Source organism: Larus michahellis, chromosome 5 (assembly GCF_964199755.1).
Source record: "Larus michahellis chromosome 5, bLarMic1.1, whole genome shotgun sequence".
NCBI classification, from domain to species: domain Eukaryota; kingdom Metazoa; phylum Chordata; class Aves; order Charadriiformes; family Laridae; genus Larus; species Larus michahellis.
Genome location: NC_133900.1, coordinates 12,497,742 through 12,523,053, shown reverse-complemented (window position 1 = coordinate 12,523,053; position 25,312 = coordinate 12,497,742). Strand labels below are relative to the sequence as shown.

At 43.3% G+C, this 25,312-nt stretch overlaps 2 protein-coding genes across 5 annotated transcripts in view; one reads left to right on the top strand and one right to left on the bottom strand.

Moving 5' to 3' along the window:
- The window catches only part of LRBA (LPS responsive beige-like anchor protein), a 414,027-nt gene that overhangs the window by 170,380 nt on the left and 218,335 nt on the right, over positions 1-25,312 (bottom strand). For all 4 annotated transcript variants that reach the window (XM_074588815.1, XM_074588817.1, XM_074588816.1 and 1 more), the window contains 3 exons: positions 23,705-23,829; positions 15,807-15,953; positions 12,996-13,132 (listed from right to left, as the gene is read on the bottom strand). In XM_074588815.1, coding sequence (XP_074444916.1) covers positions 12,996-13,132; positions 15,807-15,953; positions 23,705-23,829 — 409 coding nt within the window. The remainder of the gene's footprint in view (positions 1-12,995; positions 13,133-15,806; positions 15,954-23,704; positions 23,830-25,312) is intronic.
- MAB21L2 (mab-21 like 2) lies at positions 8,020-9,099 on the top strand. The gene has a single exon (XM_074589226.1). It carries the CDS (start codon positions 8,020-8,022, stop codon positions 9,097-9,099), a length of 1,080 nt encoding a protein of 359 aa, XP_074445327.1.

The window sequence follows — 25,312 nt, the reverse complement described above, 5'->3', positions numbered from 1 at the left end:
ATTTGAACACTTGAGCTTCTTCATACCATGAAAGGACTAGCTATCTCTACAAACTACAATTATAATTGCTGTTATTATTATTTTGAAACTCTGAGAATGCTAGGAATTTTCAATGCACTTTATTCAGTGCATGTGGTTAACAACTTTTAATGTAAATATACAAACTGGTCCTGAAAATCCCAGGCAAAATTCAGAGCAATAATTTACCTGCTGCTTTTTACCCTACAGATGAATCTTTCTAACTCCTGCACCCTTAATATCCTTCCCACACAAAAGTACGCAGTGCCAGATATGAGAATGAGCTCTTGTGTAAATAAATGATAGGAAAACTGCTGCTGTTTGGTTTTCAAAGTTTAAGATTCTGTTCCGAACCTCTAGATACTCTTGTAAGCTTTTTTTCCTCAACACTGCCTCAATACATGCCCGTCACTGCATTTAGCTTATTTCAAATGCACTTTCAGAAAACGGTATTGAGAAAGGAAAACAGCTGAATTACGAAAAGACAAAAATCTTTTTATTAAAGCTTCAGACAATATGTCATACTGCAATAATAATTGTTATACCGTAACACCCAGTTGTTAGAAATAAACGTAGGACGGAACAAATGCAGAGAAGACCCCTTGAAAGTAAAAACATAGAACTGTGTTAAAGCACTTTTTAAAAAAACAGAACAGCAGTTAGAATTAATATTGCGCCCCAAACAAACTACAGAGCGAACACTAGTTAAAAATGGTAGACCTAATTGAGTCTGGATGGACCCCTTTACAGACCTAATGCAATGATTAACTATGCATCTGGTAGCATGTCAAGTCCTTTTTGTGTGCCTATCTGATAGTGAAGTGAAAGGGCATGGACAGTGTCCAGTCCCAGCAAGCAAATCATTTGGAAGCAGTCATAGCCATAGATCAAAGATTTTTCACTCTATCCAAAGTCTATTTAAACCCACCAACCCAGCCCCTTGTTGCAGACAAAACCAGTTAGAAAATAAGAAAGACTCCTTGGGATCCAAAGATAATAAAGGAAGATAGAAGTAGAAAATGAAGAAAAGAAACAGACTGGCAGAACCTTGATTTCCATAGGCCAAGACAGCTGTTTTACATCCTAGTTTTATTTCAGACAGTTAAAGAAAAGGAACAATTTCCATCCCTTAGATCACCAAATATTATTTCAATTAAACTATGCAGATGGCTTCTATACGTTATTTGAGCCAGTAGAGTTTCCCCTTCCCAGCTATGGGAGAAGGTACCTTGAACTATTTTGCACACAGGTTTTACCTAATTCATATGAAACTAAAAAGAGAGCAGCATATTATCAGGAAGAAGTTATTTTGAAATAAGATATGCACAGCAAGATATAAAATAGGAATAGCTATGATTTGATTCTCTCATTAGATGTAGCAACAAAACCCCTGCAATGACTTTATAACTAGCAGTACGCTACTTTTACGTCAACAAAGGATAAAAATTTAATACTATGAAGTACAGCACACAGAAAAGTATAGGGCTCTAACTGTGTGGCTCTACATTTAAACTGTATTATATTTGAATAATGGAACAATCAGAAGGCTGTTCAATCAGGAAACTTTTTTTTTTAATTAAATAAAAATTGCATGCCTTTTCTATTGAATCCGAAGTCAAAACAAAATCATCTTAAAACATGAGGAGGAGAGAGAGAGCAAGCAACTCGACATATTCCACGCTGGTCACCAGTGCTACTGAGAAGATTTAGCCCCCCTCTGTCCCCTCCTCCCACAATACCCTTTCCCTTTATAAATCGCACTCATGGAAACTCACTGAAAGGTCATAATCCGTACAGTGGCTGGTGAGGAGCAGAGGATTTCGTATTGCTATATGTGGTATTTGAGAAAGTACTTTTTAAAATGGAAGTATATAAATGAGAAACTTTCACCTCTGGAGTTAGAAATTGACATTTTTAAAGGGTATAGTTTAGAGAATTCTAGGTTAGCTTATAAATATGCTTCATTTTGGCTAGCTGCATGAAGTTTTTGGTCTTTAAAATAATCGTCTGACCGATAAAACCACACAGGCTATTGTTTGTTGACATGATTATTTACGCATATGCACAGATATGTGAACATCTTCGACAATAAACATAGCAATCATCAGGCACCTAATGCTAAAAAGAAAAGTTACAGCCAAATACCTGCAAATTAAAATATTTTTTTTAATTTCTAGAACTTTGACTTTGCTTAGAACATCCTCATAATTTTCATGTTTTTAAAAGAAGCGCTGATTTAGCCACACAGCATTTTTAAGAACCAGACAAGAGATTATCTCTGTAGCCCACCTCACATTTTTCTCAAGCAAATAAGCATCGTTGCATTCAATTGGAGGTCAAGTCGACAAAATCCTGGCATGCTACAAGCTTTAATAGTTTAAAAAATGGATGTTATTTATGTGATTAATCAATTATTGTAAATAAAGACCAGCCAACACACATGAACTTGGTATTTCTACTGGATAAAATAGCATGCACCCAGCCCAACTGCATTCAAACAAAACAGAAGGCCCACAAGAAGTTTTAACAGGAAGAAAGTGCTACAAAAGCACTAGAAATGTTCTTTTCCAGTTCTAAGTGCCAGCTTACTGAAGGCAAACTTACTGCACAGTATTTAGTATCCAAAGCATCTTACAGCTAAAAGAAGTCACCATTAGTCATCATGAGAAAAGAGAAGCAGCTACCTTTAATACAAGATGCAAAGCATTAGAGAGCCTTCAGCTGCAGGTTGCTCATGGTTAAATGCCAGAATATGAGAACATTCACATTTTAAGACTGAGTAGGGGAGAAAAAATAAGGTACTTTCCCTTTCCTGCTCCAGAAACTTAAGCTAGGGGAGACTTCAAAACATGTATAAATTATATAATTACCATACCATTTAACCTCCATGGAAAAAAAGATTTATGCAACACTCTTAACTGATGAGATGCATTAATGACACGTAGAAATGAAACCACCTTTTCTCCCCCAGTGTGTACCATCAACTTACTTCATAAACACAGTCCTTAGAACAGATCAGCAGATAGCAAAGCCGAGCCATGACTTTCAAGAAAAGGCACACACTGCATACTACTGAAAGTAAACAGAATTTTATCTCTCAAACCCACAGCAGTATTTACTGCAACTAATAACCCAGTTTTGCTGTGGAGAAATGCAATGTACATTACTGAATAATTTCTTTTCAAATCCATACATTCCCTGCAGCGGTTCAAGCTCCATCAGCAGCGCAGGAATGTATGAAAATGACAGGCAAAGGGCACTAGCTGTTTTCCCATACTGTTCTTCTATAAATGGAAGCAGAATCCTACAAGGCACTTAAAGCTGAGAATGTTTGAAGACTGATCTCCAGGAAAAAAATATTACGATGTTAGGTTCCACGAGCAGATTAATTATTCTGTTTTCCACAAAACTGTTTCCCTTAAATGAAAGGACAGAGAGGAACCAACTACCAGAAAATAAAGGAACGTTAGCTGGGTCTCATCTACAAAGCTGCCATGAACAAAGCACGTACATACACATACATATTTCATACACTATTCATAAAAATAGTTCTTATCCCTTTTGGGAGCACCTGTTCCTGCATTCACTTTTCCCTCTCAGCAAGGGGAGAGGGAGAGAAAAAGGGCAGATTTGGCAGAAATCCTTTAATAGCCTCAAGTAAATTTGATTAAACTTTGATTTGCCTTAAAAATTGCACCTTGTATCAATAGCATGTTAGAGAAACTTTAAAATACACCGTTCAGAATAAAAAAAAAGCTCTGTAATATGTAGCGTCTGCCACATTGTTAAGCTGGTTAGGCAAGCAAACGCAAGTATGCTACATCACAACACAATAAGAAACTCGTGTGCTTCTTGCTAAAACACTGAGTTGTTTCCCAGTCTCCTTCTGCTGTTGTTTTTTTAAGGTCAATACAAATGCATAGCGTTCTCTTAAAAAAAAAAAATACAGCCTTTGCACATTTAATAGCAACCCTTCACTGCTACTTTGCCACCCTCAGCGTGAAGAAAATACCGGTGCTCATACCATGTACACACGCCTGGATTTACCCCAGACCGAGCTCCCCGCGGCACCGGGAGGGAGGGGGCAGGAGGAGCCAAGGCAGGAGCAAACCCTCCGCACACCCAGTGCCCTTTCCAGGATCTTTTTACAGAAGCCCTTGCTAACAAAACGCTATTGCTCCAGGCAGCGGCATGCTGATGTTGGCACTGCTTAAACCAAACAAACACGATGTTTAACAGTCAAATAAAATGTCCCGCAGCCTCCCTAATGAATTTGTCAAGGACCATCAGATCACCCCCGCCCCTGCCTCATTAACTCAAGTATGATGAGACGGATTATAACGAGAGAATACAGATCAATCGGTCTGAAGACTTCAAGTGGCTTTTAGCCCTGAGAGTTTCCCTCTCTGCGGCACGCACACGGTCTTTTTAATGGAATACAGTATCTCCTGCTGCTGGAGGGGCTGCCACTTCGTTTTATACACCATCAAGGAGCTGCTGATGGACTTCTACACTAACATACATAAAAGCAGAGGTGACAAGGGCTCTTCAATTACAGCCTCCTCGGATCCCGTTCCCCCTTCAATTATTCATCCCGGCGAGAGCAAATTCCGCCACAGATGAAGCTGGTCTTAATGCAGTGCGGCCACAAATACCCAGACACAGGAGAGAAGGGTTTCACGTGCATTATTTGCTGGAAGTGTTTAAGTTTATTGCTCAAATGATGTTTCTAATTAGCGCTGGGGCAATAAATTAAAGTCGGCTTTTGTTTAGCTGATTTATTATTTACTAGCGCTTCAACCTCAGACAGGAAAATTGGTAATGAATTGTTTTAAATCTGAACACTAGTAACGCTTCATCATTAGTCACCTTACCGGGGGAGGGTGGGAGGGGAATCGTCCGCTCCTTTTGCTTTTACCCTGAAAACACGAAAGCGCGTCCCCCCACCCTCGCCGGGGCCGCCTGACGGCTCCGGCTTCTCCCCCGCGCCCCGGCCGCGGGATATCCCCGGGCTGCCCGCTCTCTGCTGGAAGCGAAACCCCGCGGAGCCTTCCCTGCCCGCCGCTGCTCGGAGGGTCGATGTGTAGAACCCCTCACCGGACCGGGGAGAAGTGCCAGGCCGGCTGCGGGAAGGCAGACCGGCTGCGAGTCCGCTCCCAGAGCCGGGAGCTTCGGCGGGGCGTGTGAAAGGGATCCCCAGCCTGACTAACTCTTCCGCTTGCCGGAGGGCGTCCAGAGACGAGGCGCAGGACCCTCAGGGCTCCGCCCGGCCAAACGAACCCCGAAGAGACGCTCCGCGCTGGCGAAGCGCAACGATGCCCGCCCGGTGCTGCCGCCCGCGCCCGGCCCGGCGGGACCTCCGAGCGCCTGGAGCGGGTCCGGCCGCGGCCCCGGGGAGGGGACGGGTCCGTGGGCACTCACCCACGCCCCGGGCTGAAGAGCGCCGCTCCACCCCGCGCATCCCCGGGACGCCTAGGGACCGTAAGAGCAGCGGCGCTAGCGCCTTTGCCAGCGAGCGGCTCTCCCTTCGTCGCAGCCTGTCCCCTCTCCTCCATCCCTTTGAAACTGCTCTCCTCGGAGCCTTCCCTGGGCTCCTCTCCCTCCTAACATGGCCGGGCCCGCCGGGGACACCTGACATCGCCGCCCGCCCGGGTCCCGCCGAGCACCGGGCATCGCGGCCCGTCGAGCGCAGGCAGAGTGCCCCGGCGGCATCGGGGCAAACAACGAGCCGATCCCCTCCTCGGGGATAACGGAGCCCCACCGGCGCCGGGCACGTCCGTACTTACTTCTTCCAGCGCGCAGTAGTACGGTCGGCACAAGACATGTTTCTAATTTAAATGCACGCGGAAAACAGACGGCGAGATTTTCTTTATTAAAATCAGCCAGCTGCCGCGAAAGGAGGAAAGAACAAGAAACCGAGCCCAACCGCTGCGAGCCGGTTCAACCGAGGCTCGGCGAGGAGGACCGCATCGCGTGTGAACGGTCCCGACCGCCCCCCGTCACCGGCAGCGGGGACCGCGGCGGGACGGCCCTGCGCTCGGAGCTCCGCAGCCCCGGCCCGCCCGCCGGTGCCCGCTGCGGGACTGCACGGCCCGGGGAGGCGCGGGGGGGAAAGGGGGGGCGAAGCAGCTGCGAAAGCACCACGCACCCTTGGCCGCAGGACGGCAGAGGTGGAGATTGTCCTAAGTTTCGGCAGGAGAAACACTTCGTGTTGTTTTGCAGCAGGTACCGCCCGGGGGGTGACAGCAGCGCCAGCGAGCCGCTCTTTCCCAAATGACGGAACACAGCTACGGTTTTATGTCCGAATCATTCAATATTCTTATTAATGCAAACTTGCATAAAATATCGTTTCCTTTCGAATAACTCAATCCTATGCTTTAGGAGGATGAGCAGAACTTTATGGCACGAGATTTGTCTAAATTAAGGTGGCTGAGGGCAGTAAAACAAGGTGTGCAACTCGGCTCCAGTGACGGTCTCACTTTCACTGCTGCAGCCCAGCATTAACGAAGAAAGATTTATGCCCGCGGTGAAGCACCGGCACGCCCCTCTCCCACCCCCCTCCCCCCCGCACACCGGCGCTGCCGCTGGGTCCCCCCCCAACAGCAAGCGGCGGGAGCAACGAGCTCCCCTCGCCCGCCAAGGCAAAGCTGCAGCTTTCCCCCCCCCGCGCCAGGTCGCGGGACGCTGGCACCCCCCTAAACCCCCCCTCCCGGCCCGGTTTTAACGCCGGTCCAGCCCAGCACGGAGCCGACGGGCGCCCCTGCCCCGCCGCCGGGGAGGAGGAGGCAGGAGCGAGCGCGCGGGCGCGTGTGCGCGCCCCCGCCGCCCGCCGCGATTGGTCGCGCCGCTGACAGCTCGGCGGCGATTGTAGGAGGCGGGGCCCCGCCCCCCGCCCGCGCCCCGGCCCCATTCATAAACTACAGCACCCGCCGGCACCGCCGGGGAGAGACGGGCGCACGGCGGAGGAGGAGAGGCGCAGAAAGTGAGAGCCTCGGCGCGCACTTCCAGGGGTGGGGAGGGGGAGGAGAAGCCATCCCGGGCACAGCAGCTACGCCCTCCTCCCGCTCAGGATAAAACACAGTCTGTGCAAAGAAAAAAAAAAAAACCAACCAACCAAAACCAAAATAACAACCAACCTATATATATATATATCTATCTCAAACCAATCTATATAGAGCTGCAGGACAGGAATGAGAGATCACAGACCAAGTGCACACGTCTGCGCGTAAAGATAGAGAAAGCCACAGAGCCGGGTTCAGCCAACGCCTCCAGCAGGAAAAGGGAAATCAACAACACCCCCTGACAGTCTGAGCGAGCGGCAGCCAAACTCATGCACATCTCTGGCGGTGCCACGGACTGAAAGCGAGAGAGAGAGGCAGACAGACAGACAGACAGACAGAGAGTTCACTCTTCCGCTCTGGGCATTGCTCGCATTCTTCTCCTCCTCTCCTATCGTGTGCGGTTTAAAACTTCGCTGCCGACCGGCTTTTTTTCTGCGGGGATCTTCTGCGAGTCCTGGGGAAGTTCGTTTGGGGTTTTTTTGGTTGTTGTGTTGGTTTTCTTTTTTAATGAACTCTTGAAACAGCATTTTTGTCGCTGCGCGGGGGGGTGGGCGCCTGAGCGCAGAGGCAGCGCAGACCTCCCTGCCCCCACCGCCACCCAAAACTTTGCGCTCCGGCAGCCCGCGGGGGCTGCCCGCCGCTCCGGCACCGGCACCACCGCCGCCGCCCAGCCCGCACCGCCCCGCTCGCCTGCGGCTCGCACTCCTCCTCCTCCTCCTCCTCGCCGGGGCAGCGCTGGGCTTCGCTCCTTTGTGCTTCGTCGTCCTCCCCGATTTTTTTTAATTGCTCTCCCTGGCGCGCCGCTGCCGCCTTCTTCCCGGAGGGGGTGGGGGTCTGTGACTTGGCTGGTGCCCTCCGCAAAGCTGCAGCCACCGCTAAAGCATTGGATCCCTCAACGTACTGCGAGAGCCCGGTGTACAGCCCGGACCTGTGCCCCAACATGATCGCCGCGCAGGCCAAGCTGGTCTACCAGCTCAACAAATACTACACGGAGCGCTGCCAGGCGCGCAAGGCGGCCATCGCCAAGACCATCCGGGAGGTGTGCAAGGTCGTGTCGGACGTGCTGAAGGAGGTGGAGGTGCAGGAGCCGCGTTTCATCAGCTCCCTGAGCGAGATCGACGCCCGCTACGAGGGGCTGGAGGTGATCTCGCCCACCGAGTTTGAGGTGGTGCTCTACCTCAACCAGATGGGCGTCTTCAACTTCGTGGACGACGGCTCCCTGCCGGGCTGCGCCGTGCTCAAGCTGAGCGACGGCCGCAAGCGCAGCATGTCCCTCTGGGTGGAGTTCATCACCGCCTCGGGCTACCTGTCCGCCCGCAAGATCCGCTCCCGCTTCCAGACGCTGGTGGCCCAGGCCGTGGACAAGTGCAGCTACCGGGACGTGGTGAAGATGATCGCGGACACCAGCGAGGTGAAGCTCCGCATCCGGGAGCGGTACGTGGTGCAGATCACGCCCGCCTTCAAGTGCACCGGGATCTGGCCCCGCAGCGCGGCGCAGTGGCCCATGCCCCACATCCCCTGGCCCGGCCCCAACCGGGTGGCGGAGGTGAAGGCGGAGGGCTTCAACCTGCTCTCCAAAGAGTGCTACTCGCTGACGGGCAAGCAGAGCTCGGCCGAGAGCGACGCCTGGGTGCTGCAGTTCGGCGAGGCCGAGAACCGGCTGCTGATGGGCGGCTGCAGGAACAAGTGCCTCTCGGTGCTGAAGACGCTGCGCGACCGGCACCTGGAGCTGCCCGGGCAGCCCCTCAACAACTACCACATGAAGACGCTGCTGCTGTACGAGTGCGAGAAGCACCCGCGGGAGACCGACTGGGACGAGGCGTGCCTGGGCGACCGGCTGAACGGCATCCTCCTGCAGCTCATCTCCTGCCTGCAGTGCCGGCGCTGCCCCCACTACTTCCTGCCCAACCTAGACCTCTTTCAGGGCAAACCCCACTCGGCCCTGGAAAGCGCTGCCAAACAGACCTGGAGGCTAGCCAGAGAAATCCTCACCAATCCCAAAAGCCTCGACAAGCTATAGGGTTAACACCGCCACAACCACCCACCCCCCCCCGGCGCACAAAACTCGTCCTCCGTAAACAACAACAGCGCCTAAAAAACTTTTTATTTAACGCAAAACGACGACGGAAAGAGGCGGCGAAAGAAACGCGCCCCCGCCACCCCCCCACACCCCTCCACCTGCAGCTCGGCCTTTTAAAAACTTGCAGACGGTTTTCCCGGCATAAACTCTCACCGCCTTGCACGGAAGAAGGGAAGAGCCTCTCCTCCGGTCCTCCAATGTGAATTTTTAAAAAGTCACAAAAAGAGAAGCAATCGGACTTTTGCAACCTCAAAACGAAACCCGAAAGGTACATTTTCCAATCCATGTATAGTCCTTTTCTTATTCTCTCTTGTTTGCCTGAATGTTGTCACCAAGTGAAAAATTATTTAACTATATGTACAAATCTCCCTTTAAAAAAAGTTTTACTGATGTTAAATGTATTTCGGTGCCAAGGTCAGATAATGTGCCCCACAACTGACTTGTTGCAAATAGTAATAAAAAAAAAATATTACTTTAACTTTACGCTGACTTTTCGTGAATGGTTCTTAAATTCAGGCAAGTAGATTCTTTCTGAACCTCAGAAGTAAAATGTTTTAAGAGAAACGGAAACACGAGATGTAAAGCTAGTCTAAACGCGACACCTTAGCTTGGCATATTCATTGACGTTTCCTAAACTTCCTTCTAGTTTCGAAAAAAACAGTGCATCTAAGAAAAAAAATCTTGTCTATCCTGTAGCTGAGCATGTGACAACATCTGCTATATTTCTGTGACTTTAAGCTTCCCCTCTAAATTTTGTGAATATATGGAGCGTCGCACAGCAGCTCGCCAGAATTTAGACAGAACTAGAGCATGCCATTTCCTACCCTACGGTCGTCATCTTTATTTTTTTTTTTTTTCTTATAGTTTTCTTTCCTTTTTTTCCGCGGCAAATCAAGCGCTTGTATTTTGTTTTAAAAATTCATCCCTATTTGCTTTCGCTTCCCAGGGCGAAAGCGCTATCCATTTGACTTTGACACCAAGGAAGTATAGATCTAGCCTGAATAATTAATGCACTTTAGAGCAAACGGTCGATATTTTTTTTAAACAAACATTTGTTTTCCCCGTATTTTTAAGTACAGCATAAAATCGCGCCACAGCGTAGCCGGACGAGCAGATAAGCAACCCGTCAGGGAAGCACCCGATCCTACATTAACACCCGGCCGTTCTCCGCGCAGACACCGCCGAGCTCCCCTCTCCCGAGCCCCCTTCTCCCAAAGCTAAACTCTACCCGATTCCTCGTATTTCGTGCTCTTGCGATTTCGCTTTAAGTTTGCTCAGAACGACTTAAAAATATTTTTTTTTTTATGGGGATTTTTACCGGGAACGCGTTTCTAAGCTTTAAAAGCGTTAGCGTTATCTGCTCCGGCCGCCCGCAAGATTTCGAAGGCGGGTCGGAGCATTTCGAACAAGTTTTCCTGTCCTTTCGAGGGGGCTAAAAAATGTAGTTCTTGCCCCAAAGGACTACTTCCGTTTCTTTGTGGATGGATCCGGAAAGAAATAGGCATGCAAATCTGAGTTGCTTTTGTCTTTAAGTTAAAAACGAAATTAGCAGGTCGGCCGGCAGCCCCGGGAAATGAACTTCCAACAGAAGCGCGGCGGCGCCGGGGGGGAGCCGGCCCCGGCCCCCGGCGGAGAACGCGAGGCGGCTCCATGGCCGGCCTCAGCAGCCCCGGGCAACACAGCCCGGCGGCGTCTCACCAGTTTCTCCTAGAGTCACCAAGAGCCCTGGGTCCTGGCTCACCCTGGGTTTAGCCCGCGGGGCTACCCTTTCCTTCTGAAAACAGCCCCCGGAGTAAGAGTATAAACGCTGATCTTATCGCTGCTGATGCTATCGCTACGGCAGGTTTTTCTTCAGGAACTTGTCACAATGTTTTCTTTTCAGTAGTTTAGACAAATATACAAGGAACTTAAATTTATCAAACAGCTGAAGCCTCATTAATTAAACAGGCCCTCTGAGTTACAGTGGATTAGGATTTTTATTATTTTTTTCCCCAAGGGGCATTTTCTGCAGCGGCTCTAGTCGCCGCTATCAAGGTGCAGTAGTTTAAGCAGAGGGTGGGGCAGGGAGGCGTTAATGATCGGAAGAAAGCTGCCTTGCAAGCTTATTTGGTTTTTAAAATAAAAATATTCAGATTTGATTTCTAGCCCCATCCCCATACTCACAAGAGACGTTGCAAAAGGTCTATTTTTTTTTCTTTTAAAACCTCCAGCTAAACTAGCATCACAAGCAGAACGTAAGAGGTGTAGCCTATACTTCATGTAACCAACTCCTTTTATAGGAACCCAAATAAAATCTCTCTAAGATGCAGAATTAAAGATACAGTCAAATCAAACCAGAATGCCTACTCACAGCTAAGAAAACTACCGCTCCCAAATACTCGAAAACAGCAAAAAAGAAAGTGATCTGAATATATGTTGTATGTCAATGTCCCCATAACACGTGTAACAGGAATGGTAAGGATTAGTAACTATACTCAAACGTCCTATGTGCTAAACAGGGAAAACAAAAATGCAGAATAATGCAGATCTGTAAGACTTTTCTCATGCTAATGCAATACAGAGCAGCAGAACATTTCAGATGGAAAACGCAATACAGTAACGTATCAAACTGTCTTTATATTTTATATTTATATCCTTTTTACCATTAAATGTTTTAAAAGAAACACTGTGGAAGGAGTAAGCACTTCAAAATTTTGAGAGCTCTCTCACACGTGAAATAATTTTAAAAATATTTCAAAAATACTTCCGGACCAAAAGAAAAGTTAAATCTCATTTATGGCATCACATAAAACCCACAATTCTAGTCATTGCTTGTACTAAATTCTAGTTCTAAGAACCTGAGAGCGTTGGTTTTCAAAATAAATTTATTCCTTGATAGGATTTGATAATCCCAGCTTTCAGACCCACTGATGCCATTTTTAATGCAGACAAGAGCAATTTACTCAATAGGAACAAAGAACCGAACTGGTACTTAACACACAAGGTATTCTCCACAGACAAGCAGAAAACCACTACTTCTTCCAGTGACTTTTTTCCCCCTTCACAAATAAATTATTACCTTTTTTAATATTAAGCAGATATTGAAAAAAAACACAACAAACCAAAAGAAGAACTGTGCTTAAATTGAGATGCGAGAGTATTTACCAATCACGTCATACTTTAGAAATGTTGCTGTAATACTGTAGAAAATATTCAAGTCCAACCTTATTAAGTTAATTGCACAATATACTGCCTTTGAAATCGGAATTTTACTGAAGGTTACTAATTTTAAACCAAACACTAGTAATCAAGTAACTCAGAGCAAATAAAGTTTGTGGGAAATTAGCAAGTCAGTTCAGAAACGTATTTTAAGAGGGCAATTATGTTTTCTGCTTAGGCACAATAAATAATAACAGGCCCTGTAAAATCTGTTATAGAATAATACAACACAGGAGCACTGAAAACTCTTAAGTGTAGGAAGTTTAGTGCTATGCTACACTGGCATTATATAAAAATAGGAAAGTAAAACAAAGCATTTGGGCTAAAAGCCCCGTGTAACTTTCCAGTATTCACACAGGCCTGTGATTCAAGATGTCTTTATTTGAGACACCTCCCTGGAGCTTTATTCGCAGCAAGCAAATTAACATTCAAGTAGGGTCGAATTGTGGGAGGGGGAGAAAAAGGAGAAGGAAAGGAGGTGTCACCTATGTGAAGTTCACTAACATATATGGTCAATCGCAAACTTATTAAAGCAGCAACACTGTGGACCAATAGAGGTAAAGGAAGGCGAATGAAGAATTAAAGGTCTTGGGTAATTTGTCATCATCTCTCAGAGCTCAGGGTCAATGATCTCTTACCTTCGGGTCGATTTTCTTAAAACTGGGATCTTCTTCATCCACCTCAAAGTAGAGCTCAGAAAGAGTGATGGAAAGAGTGCCCTTCACTACTACTGAGGGTGCCACAAGCTGAGCTGGTGTGCTTAGGGCAACTGGACCTGCCAAAGAGTGAAAACACCAACAATATTCAAAACAGAAGAGAGCACAAGTGCAAATTATTTGCTTTTCAAGCCTAGAACATTAAAATAAATAAAGCAAAGAGCACAGCTCTTCATTAAAAACCAAACCTCTTTTTTTTTTTACCCCCCCGGAAAAGAACATATGTAATACATTTACAGTGTCTCTGTGCTGCCGAACATTGAAGCAGCTAAAATTGCAAACTGATGCATATATTATACATGCCAGAGCTGGCTTTAGCATGGCAGTATATGGTTTTTTACTCAGACATATTTTCTTTTCAAGAAACTTGGAGAGTTGCATACCTTCTCTTATATGTAATATAGAGAGTGCACATATGAACACTTGAAATCTTACTGTCGGATGTATTCTTTAGGTAGGGGAGAGTTTCGATAGCTCTCCACAAAGACGAACATAGCAGTCAAGGCTCAAAGTTGTCTAACTGTAAAGTGTTCCCTCATGGATGCTAGAAATCTATTGTTAAGGTTACACAATGTTACAGAGCCTAAAGTAAAATGTTTTAAAGATGCTTTTGATTCCACGTTAAATATTGTTCAAGGATTCCACACAGTGTTAGTGTAGCTCAGGGACTGTGGGAGTAAACAGCTGGAGGGTTGGTTTCCAACTGAATGAATTTTTATTGGAATAATCACATCTCCACAGGGCTTATCACAGGGACAAATCAGACTACTACTGAAAACAATAGGTTCAGCATAGATCTGACAATGTAGAACCTATTATATAAAATAACACAAACAGAAAGAAAACCGGTTACGTTTGCCATCCAGCTGATTAAGAGGTAAGGAAATGAAGTTACTTGGCTGCAGTATTATCTGACTTTTGTAAAACAGTGGAAGATATGAAAGTGACATAGACAATTTTGTTTTAATAAAGCATCTATAAATGAGGTACACACGTTCAGGTAATCAACGTGAGAATAACTGACAAAAAATTCAGATGAATTGTCATTTCCATCGATTGTTAGGAGGGTGATGGTCCTTAATCTCGCATCAATCTCAATGTGTGCCACTAGGACAAAAGAAGAGATGCTCTGCTGAGATCAGAGCAGCTTTGCCCTCTATTCCCAATGTACAAATACATTGTGTTTGCAGATGGGCATGAGATAGCTGCGGAACTGCCATGATTTCCCAAAGCTCACCCCCACAAATGGATGAAATAAGCAGCTATGTGTTCTTTTGCTGTCTCCCTTTGCCCTCTGTACATTAGCATGTAATCCAGAGGAGAAATAACATTTTTTCAATCACTCGCAGACATTCAATTACAGGGCAAGCAGACAGCTGCAGAAGCTGGGGCAGTCCAGGTCCTGTAGAAGACCCCTGACAATTTCCACTTCATTTCTAACCCACACCACTTTATTAGTGAGGATTACTTCTTAATCCTATTGCCATTGTCAAGATTATATAATTAAACTCCCCTTTCACCTCTATTACAGTATGAATGTATTACTCGAACCAATGAATGAATAATACAAGAGAAGGAAACATGGAGAAGGCTATTGAGAAGAAAGCTCGTGGTAGAAAGGAAAAAAAAAATTCACATATCACATACAGAAAGTGCCATTGCATTATTCTTTCATTACTTTATTTTACTTTACTCTTTCTAGGCGGGTTTTCTTTTTTCATTATGCTGCATTTTTAACTTTGCTTGTAAAGAAATAAAAAGAGTGGAATGCAGTTCAAGGATAAGCGAACTGCCAATAAATAATCATGTCCAGTAATTTCACTGAATTCTGATATGTATCATTGTAAGGTTATACTACTAGCTTCTCAGAGAATCAGAATTATCTGAGAAACGGAGAAATGACATTTTTCTCTGAAGTAAATGTGCATAGGATACCAGTTGAGAAAGCAGAAGAACACAGAGAAGTTTGCGTTTTCCCTCATAAAAAACACGTTCCTCAAATAACAGTGGAGACACTTTATAACCCCCGGTCCCTGATCCAAGGAGGTTACTCTGTTTTTATACTTCAAATGGTACAGAAATGGACCCACTCCACTCAGATTGCAACATCAGCAAAAGTTGCATACAACTGAGTAAAATTAATTAAGTTCAAAGATCCGAAGTACTATTTCTTCTTTGGAAAAAAGAAGTGAAGTCTAATATGACTCTGGTGTGTGGAGAAGGGACTTCAATGGGAGAATGACAAGAGGTTTGAAGGAGTTAAATCCAGTGAGTGTACAGACCCTTCAAACTCAAGTAAATAAACAATACATACAATGCTATAAACTCAGGAAAAAATTAAAGTTCTCCAAAGCCTTTAATTACAGACAACTTGCCGAATTGTTCACTAGGTCTAATTTGAGGAGGTGATTTCAGGAGTGGAACAAGGTCAAAAACAAAGAAAAGAAGCCCTTTTCAATGTAGACCTACTTTCTCTAAGGAAGGTTTTTCCTAGAATACAGACATCTACTGTGAAAGCAAGAAGGTTACACAAAAGCCAGAGAAAGAAAATGCACAGCTCCCCTGAAGTAAACCCTCAGCATCCAAGGTGCACAGAAAATGATCTTAATGACCCAATTATGGGAAGGAACAATTTATCAGTGTGTATCCCAAAACATGATTCACTGCATCGCAGGGGAGATCAGAACTTATATAGCAAAGAAGCTAAGGAGAAAATCAGATAGCTGAAGTTACCCGTTAAGTTCTCCACTTCTCTTTCCTCCATGAATGACATGATGTCGTCGTCGCCTTCCAAGAGAATCTCACTTTCTGAGTTCTGATTTCCTAAAACTTGACTCTTGATGGACTGCTTTCCTTTAACAAGTATATCCTCATCAGGAGCTGAAATGAGATACACACACATTGCTGTCTGTCAGGTCTCAGAGGCAGCAGTGAAAAAGAAACGTAATTTTTTTTTTTATTAATGAAAGTTCAGGAAGAAAACTGTTTAGGGACTAGCTGTGGGAAGTACCTGTCCTAATCCTCTAATGTTAGGACACATCTAGTTTTAATCCTATTAAGCCTGCTCATAATTATCCAGCGCTCTCTGCAGCCTTTAACTCCACTTCAAGTGTTTACTAAGGTGAGGGGGGGAGATACAAGAGACTCTCTTCCCCTGCAACCTTCCTTCGGAAGTCGAGTTCTCCTGCTGGAAGCAGGTCCCCAGTGCTTGGTGTCTTAACCTAACTCTCAAAACCCCGGGTTTTACCACCGCTTTGCCCGGGGCAGCCGCCGCCGCCTCGTCTTTCTGGGGCGTGCTCGGTTTGGTCGCGGCAGTGGCGACCGAGCACGCCCCAGAGAGACGAGGCGGTGTCGGATGCCCCGGTGGGCCAGTGGCGACAGGACGGGGGCCAGCACCGGGGGCTGCGCAACAGGGCGACAGCGGCGAGCGGGAGGGGCGGACGACGACCGTCCTCGGCCCGGTAAACCCGCAGCAGCTGGGGAAAGGGAGGGAAACCGGCCCGCGGGGCGGTGGGGGGGTCACCTACACGGCTCCGCTCGGGGCTGCGGGAAGGGGCATCCCGGGAGAGATTCCCCGGGAGCGGGGGAAGGAGAAGGCTCCCGCCCCGCTGGAGCTGTATCCCCGCATCCCCGCTGCTCCCGGTAGCGGCGCGATCAGCCGATAACGGTAGGTGGATTACGAGAGGGGGGGAAAAGCGCACACACACACGCGCCTGGGAGCGGAAGGGAAAGGAAAAATAAAAATAATAATCAGCCCCACGGTCACGGGGGGAGGCAGAGAAAAGCGTGCACCTGCTTCCAGGGGGCCAGAACGCAACGGTACCCGGTGCCTACAAAGGGAGGTTTCTTTTCTCACATCTCTATTTTCGGAATGGAAAAGTAGTAAAAAAAAGTGCACGTTTCACGTTTACACACGGTAACCGGGCGGACAAACGTGCCACGGCCGCGCCGGAGCGGTGCCCCCCCCCCCCACCGCACCTCCCCGGCCGGTCGCGGGGGCCCGGCCCGGCTTCCCCCGCCACGGCACCGCAACGGTGGCCAGCGGTGGCCAAGGGAGGGTCAGCCGGGAATGCTCCTCGGGCTCGACTCTGCTAGGTACACATCTATTTCATTTAAATTACAAAGTTCAAAGCATCAGGGGGGAAAAAAAAACAAAACAAAACAAAAAACAAACAAAAAACCCACAACCAAACAAACCAACCCCCCAAAAAAACCCAAAACCAAAAAACCCCACCCAACAACACCAACAAAAAAAGAAAAACAAAGAAACCAAAAAAACACAACAAAAAAAAGAAACCAAAAACCCACACCCAAAAAACCCCACAACTAAACAAAACACCAAAAATCCCCCCCAAAACCAGTTGATCTCTCCCTCTACACGTTAGTTACCACCTGCTGTGATAAAAACCCAAACACAGCAGTGTGTGTCTGTATTGTTTGGGGTGTTTTGTTGTTTGTTGTTTTGTTCTTTTTTAAAGCCGAAAATAAAAATATGATTTCTTAAAAAAAATAGATTGGGAATGCCCAGGGCACAGCCGTGTTTGAAAAACATTCACCAAACACATCGGGACCAACTAACTTCAACACATTGCTCACTGCTTTCTCTGATTGCTGCCACACTTGATTTGAAGTTCTGCTGGCTTACTTTAAAAATACGTTAATCTGCAAACATTTACGGAAGGCGGCAATTCCCCAGTGGCAACATATAAAGTTTAAATTGTTTAAGTAACTATGTGCACATAAATTGCAAATAATAAACTTTTCAATTAAGTTAAAAATGAAAAAGAAACACAAACAAGCAAACCAACCAACCACCAAAAGACCAAATACCCTGGTTTTGGTTTAGGCCTTGAGCTTACAAAGAACACAAGCAACAAAAAAACCACCCCAACCCCCAAAACAATCAAAAAAATAACCACAAACAAAAGGAAGTTTGACTTGACATACAAAATAAAATGCAATTTATGCATGATCCCTTCTACCCAACCAATAACTGCCATTTCTAAGTAAGCCTTTAAAAATAAATTATTGTAAAGCTTTAACTGCATTGTACAAACACAAGTTTTACTTTCTTCTAAAATGTGCTCATGTAAATAATGGTAACTCAGATTCTGGAGTTGTTCAATGTGAGTTGAAAACCTTCTTGTCATGGAAAATATGCAGCTGATATTTAGAAAGGTTTTCCTGTAATTAACTCCCCCTTGAGGATTTTAAGTTAGCAGCAGTAAAATTACCAACAGTATACTAATATACACCACATGCACTGTTACTCACTGGCCTACCAGCATTCCCTTGAAGATCAAAAAAGTAAAATAGAACAAAACCATCCCAGGGATAAAGTCAAAGATAATAAATACCTTTTTTTTTTCTTTTAATAAAGGCAAACTGTATTTGTTGTTTCAAAAACCTCATCTGCACTGTACATGCCTGCCTTTTTTGCTTTATTACAATCTATTTGTGTTATACTGAAGATGCTATTTCAAACTATTGTCATTGAAGACTGAATTGAGAGCCAAGATCACACCTAGCACAACGTGTCCAAAATACGTCCTTCAGTCTTTCTTCTCAACTACCATTAAGAAAAAATAAAATCCATACGGCAACTTTCAGGGCAAAGATGCCTGGATAACAGAAATATACCCCTCCTGCCTCATCTTTGTCACTTATTCAGATTTTCTTTCCCCAACTAGTGATATTATACTGATTCAAAACCACACATCTTATGCAATTGCCTTTTTCAATAAAAGATTTTAGGCCATAAGTTGTTGTAGTCCGTTTTTGTAATTTTTTGTCATCTCCTTGCATGTGATGTTAGTTAGCCACATTTCCTGACACACATGTAATGCGTGTGCACACACAGGCCCAGGAAGAGGCAGAGCAGATACTAGCTACTGGAAGGCAAATAAGACATCACACTGTGAACCAGAATCTGCTTTTTCTGCCCTGGCTGGAATAAAGCACTTCACCTGCAACCAACACACACACGCTCACATGAGTATCTGTATAGAACCGAATATATTCCACAAGGATTCACCCATTTTCTGTAGATAAATGCACTTATGTAGGCAGGCCACGGTCTATTTCTCTTTTGATATTTACTGATTAGAGATACATATAACGGAGCATGACATCGTGTGACATATTCAGTTCCCATGTATGCGCGTAGGTATATCACACCGGATTTCATATTTCAGGACCCAAACCCTGCTCTGTCAGCAGCTAACCCAACCCTCTCTCTGCCAGGCCTGCCTATTCTTGGCATGACTGGAGCTTCTGGCTCTAGACCTGCAGATCTAAGCGTACATTCACATACAGCTTTTCAAGACCGAGATTTCAAGGCACGGCCTATGTATTGCCCAGGACATAACAGCCTGCTGGCAGTGTATTTATCTAGCACAGAATTTTAATATTATAATTCATTCCATGCAATCCTTCCCAAACTGCTCTGTAAGTTTCTTCAAGTAGCTTTTTGCAAACAGATCTCACCACCTGCAGAGAATCTTATTTATCTTATTTATTCCAGTTAAATTTCTGGAACACTTGGGTGTAAATATAATATTTTATAAATATTTTATAAATATAATATTTCTGCTTACATTCCTGAACAAGCTTAAGGCATTTGTAGAGTGACAGATTTTTTTTTTTAAATTGTTTGTCTACAACTTAACCTTACATGTGAAACACAATTTTTAAAAGCCTTTTTAAAAATAAAGTACTGGAAAGCACAATACAGAAGATATTTACTATTACTTTCTTTTATTTTTTAATATATGTCTGGTAAATAGGAAAAGCAATTCAGGGAAAAGATGCATTAAAAACCCTTACTATCTCTTTTTTTTTTTTTTTTTAGTTTTAAAAAGGGCTCCCAGAAGCCTTCCTCTAGTCTTTCTATTTGTTTAAAAAGATAACAGTGGAAAAAATGACCATTTTCACATCAGATTTTTTAAATATTGTTTTTAAGACTTCCTTTTCACCCCTTGAGTTGAGGCAAAGAAAACTGACCAGTGGATTACAATACTGTAGGTGACCGGTCCCTTGCAGTCACAAAGCCCTGAACTCTGCCTACTGCCTTGATGGAAACGCTATAGACTGTTTTAATTCCCCCCCACGCTCCCCAAGTTTTTAACAGACATCAATAAAAACTAACAAATCGCCTGTTAAAAAGCTTGATAAGATATTTTCTATCAACTAAAGATTCTCTCACAAAATATTGTATTTGGGGGTCAATCTAAAAATACCAACAGGTTTGAAGTACTAATTTTTTGCATTTTCACACCCACATAAGTATTTTCCTTGCATTTCTAAACAATGGGTGAAGGGGAGAACAGAAAAGAGCTAACTCTTTCCATCCCAAAATTTTTCTACCGAACCACCTTCACGTCTCTTTCCTTCCCCTGCAGTACACTTCTAGACTGACTTTTATAAATAGCCATTTTGGAAGGATTTTTTTTCTTCCTCCTCTGAAAAATCACCTAAAGCCTTTTTTTCCCAAGCAAGTTAATGTGAACTTGGGAATGGCAATTAAATTGTCAGAATTAAAAAATTTGTTTTTAACTAGAAGGTAGCCAGAAGTATAGTCATGGGGCTGGTATTGATTGTCTGAACAGAGAACATTAGTCTTCAGGTATTTATTCTGCCACCTCTGCACCAGAGGTTCTCCTTCAAATCAAATCAATCCCTGGAAAAGATTGGTTCTTGCTACTAAGACACATAACTAGGCTGCAACAGAGCTGATTGTTGTTGTTCTCTCTAGGTTTTACTGAACAACATCTAGGCTTCCGATTGTTTCTGAATAATTTTCACAGTTGCAAATCGTGATCTTTCCTAGACTGTGAGCTCTCTGGGGCGGAGAATACATCTGGTTTTATTTGAAAGACATCAAGCAGTTGATAATGTGTAGCTACTAATGCAAAGTGTGCTAAAATCCGTGCTTTCAAGCATGGTTACTGCAATAGTACTTTTCCATTATTTATGCATTATTTCCCCCTGTCTCCCTTTTGGCAAAATCCCTTATGACCAATTTCAGTTTTTGGTTTTGCTCTGTTTTGTTTTGAGAAAAGCTTAAATAGGCAGTAGGGCACCTTTTATTCATTATCTAAAAATGCTTTTGCGTCAGAGACATGCAAAATTAATTGAAATAGAATAAATAGTGCTAAATTATTGATAAGTAATCACAAAATACTGGAGCAAATATTCAGCAAAGTCTAAGGACATCTACAAAAAAACAGGGCCTGAAAGTTGAGTTCAAAAAATTTGAAAAGAATTGGATTTTCTGACCTGAAATTGGTTAATATTAAACGTTTATAAACACAATTCAGAAAGAAATAGATTGAGTGATCACTCCAAGTTGACCTTTCTGACAACTGTACCTTCTGAGACTTAAAGAAAAAAAAAAAAAAACCACCAACAAAAAACCCAAAGCCACCACAACAAAAACATATAAAAAACTCAACAACCCTTGTATTCCTATGCATTATATATAGTTGCCAGTCAAACTTGCATTTGTACTTTGGTCATCTATTTTACACCTTGCCAGTGGAAGGTCTTGGAACAATACAGTTGCATGCATATGCACACGCAGTTAGGCAGACAGTTAATTATCTATGTTTTCAGAAATCATATTAAATAATGACTTAAGGTAAACTGGAATATTCACTGAATAGATAAAGAAACAGAATGGCAACAGATATCAAAGCAGTATGCCATTAAATTCAGAATAAAATAACATCAAGAAATTAAATATAATAGAAGCCTGTTAAGGATGTCAAATTCTGACAGAAAGGCAGAGAGAAAACAATTAGCTCTATTTAAATTACTAGGGTTAGCTACCAGCTATGCCTATTAGCTACCTATGAAATAGGGCTACTTTTATTCACTCTTCTTTTGTATTGACAAAAATTGTACTCCTGTCAATTACAAACTGAGTATGACCCATAGCCCTTGAAATATAGCATGGATTTGTGAAAATAACACATTACTATGAAAGATGAGTAATTGTAGTGTGTGTTTACTTACGGAAGAATTAGTTATACGCATATAGACAGGCGCTCTAAATATTTTGCAGTAAAACTATTTTTCAGTATTTTGATAAACAATATAGAGATTAATTATGAAAATATGAGTAGAATACGTAAAACCGTGACAAGATCTATTTAATTTAAAGTAAACACAATACTAAAGGGGGCCAGTTGTTGTTTATCCATGGGGTATTAAACATAAAGAAACCTTGTGCCCTTAAAATCCATGGCGTAGAAACAACACACAGTATTAAGAACAACAAGCCCCAAAGCAAAAAGTGGGCTAATTAATTCTACATCTTGTTCCTCTTTCTATAGTCAAAGATGTAGGGCTCTATGAACATTGCTTTCAGATCACTTTATTGACTATTCTCTGTATGGTCATTTATTTTAGAGGACTGATGTCACATTTGGCATTATATCAGCTGACATATTGTAGACATTTTCTTCCAGAAATGGCTCTTTAAGGCTGAGTGCAAGAGGTTAAGATGCCTGACGGAAACTAACTTTACGACAGTTATGTTCTTCTATATTCATACAACAGTCTTAATAATTTTAAATTAGCATAAAGCTTATGTCTCCACATATAATATGTGTGTGTGTATGCATGTATATATGCAGTAATTCACAGACTAAAAAAAAGAAAAAAAAAAGATCTCGATTTAAATTATTCTATTCCATGACATGTACTTTCAAGGTGAAGGGTACCCAGCTTAAATTATAAGCAAATTATTTTTAAATATAAGACTTTTCTGCCTTATCAATGTATCTTCATTAGACTGCAAAGACATACAATTCTAGACTAAAACCCAAAGTTCACTAGCTTTGGGTGCTTTTTTGTTTGTTTATCTTTTTGGTTTATTATAGAATTCTCAAACTGATTATTGTATTAGTTTTGTGAATACATTCCTCTAGAATAGACACAGCAGCACGTAGCTGAGGGAACCCTGATAATAAAATGGGGGGAAAAAAACCCCACCCTGTTATAAAATGCAATCTCCTTTTTTAAAATCACCAGGTAGAAATCATCATTACCATTTGCTCCTTGAATGATACTTTACGTTTCAGCATCTATTACTATTTCTTCTGTATCAAATTCTTGCAGAAAAATTTGAGGACTTAAATATAAGCAAAGGTCTTGAATACAGTTTGCTTTATAAGCATTATCTTTCTTTTAATGTATCTGTAACAATAGGCAGATACGTGCTAAGGCTAACTGAAATAATTGCTGTGGATTTCTGAACTGGAAAGATCATCTTCTGAAGTTACTACAGTATAAATAGGTAATTTACCGCAAGAAAGCGTGTTCAGGGATTAATGGCAACATCGCATCCCCTTTTCTTCTGCTTAGTGAGAACTATATTTGCAACCACTGTATGCAAAGCATGCAGTACTGCCAGCTCAACGGAGATGTAAGGAAGAGGCTTAAACACCAACATTGCTCGTACGAAGTAACGGTCAGTTTATCTTTGTATTGAACGTGTCGGAAATGCAATGACAGAAGCCTTTGGCATCTGGCACAGTTTTCTAGCATCCTCTAGGAATGAAGGTCTAGTCTTTACTGCCATGTACTGTAACCTGCTGCTATTGGCAAGAAGCAGATTTTATACTGACCATGTTCTCCGGCTGCTTTTAGTGTCGCTTCAGGATGTGTCGATCCAAGGGGGTTACGCACAAATCGTCGCCGGCGCCGCAAGTCATCTTCCCAGTAGTCAAGGCGCCAGAACTCACGAGGACGACTACAATGAAACAGAGGAGCCACATATGTTAGCAATTATCAAACAGCATGGTAGCGCTGAATTTCTGCATAAAGCTCTCCTTGTTTGCGCTGCTTTTGCCTTTTTTTTTTTTTAACCTCCCCCCTTTCTGCAATCTTTTACTTAGGTATGTCCTTGAAAATAACAATATCACCTTCCAGTCTAAGGAACTCCTTTCCCTTTTTTCTTGGAAGGTGAAATGAGCACTAAATACATCATTTTGAAATGAATTGCTGACAGTGTGATCAGTTTCCCCACACTCTAGTGGCATGTGCTCCGATTTCAGCCTCATTTCAGCCTCAGCAGGGCACCTTTCTCAGTGACTGCATTTATAAACCAGAATAGGGAAAAGGCTATTATAAATATGGTATAGCATTACCTATATTAATCAAAGTCTGTCCCCCTTCATTTTTCTTCCTAATTTGTGCCTTTTTGCACAAGGTCAGTAAATCATACCATGAATTCTTGGTCCAGAAAGTGTTAACTTTAATGAATACCTCAGTTACATGGTTATGTATGTGATAATAAAATATTACTCTGTTTAGATGTGCAGGAATTTAATTAAAATAATCTCTTAAAATATTCATTACATTTAGCCCCTGAGGCTTAGAACAACACAAGAAAATGCATTTCTTTTCCATTTACTGTTTTTAAATAAACCATTCCAGGAGACTGAAACAGCAATCTATTTTCGAGCAAATCAGATTGGATTTCTGGTTTATGTAGTTGCGTTTTTACATTTAATTAAAAACTACATGTTATGATGTGTAATAATTGCTATATTGAAGGCATACTTTTTAAAAATTACATCTAGAAAAGGTTATATCAAATTCATTCTTTTCTATTGTATGCTCCAAATATACGTAGATCTTTTTAATATGGTCATATATAAGTGCCAGTTACTATCTTGTTAGGATCGCGAATGAATGCCACTGTAAAACAGTATTTTAGCCCAGAGAATGTACAAAACCCACCCACTTCAGGTATAGCAAATAAACACACAGAAAACGCCCGAAGCTAGAATAGCCATGATAGCCTGAAAACCTGTATGTCCAAATTAAAAACCACTGATTTTGTTTGTTAACATAGCTAGTATTAAAACAATCGATGAAAATGCATATATATTCCATTTCTGGTCCAGGAGCTAATAGAAAGTATACCTGTCAACACTGACAAATGAATAGCCACAACTCATTTAGAGATCACAATGTTAAAAATACTTGGTATCTACATGCTTAGTTTCGAGGTCTAAAGGCACAAATGAGTTTTATGTAAGGTAAATCAAGGCTTCAAACAAACACGGTAACAAAAGCCAGAAAAATTTGCATAACCCTAACTCCCAAACACAATTTGTAGATGCTAAAAATTGTGACTGAAAATAATCTTGTAAGACAGCAAGTGTCTTTGCATCTACCTTCATTAAAATTCTACGCCTTTTTTCTAACACCAAAGAAAAGGCAGTGCT

Bases quoted from the DNA above. Each gene is read 5' to 3' on its own strand.
- MAB21L2 (XM_074589226.1), top strand. From the start codon at position 8,020: ATGATCGCCGCGCAGGCCAAGCTGGTCTACCAGCTCAACAAATACTAC.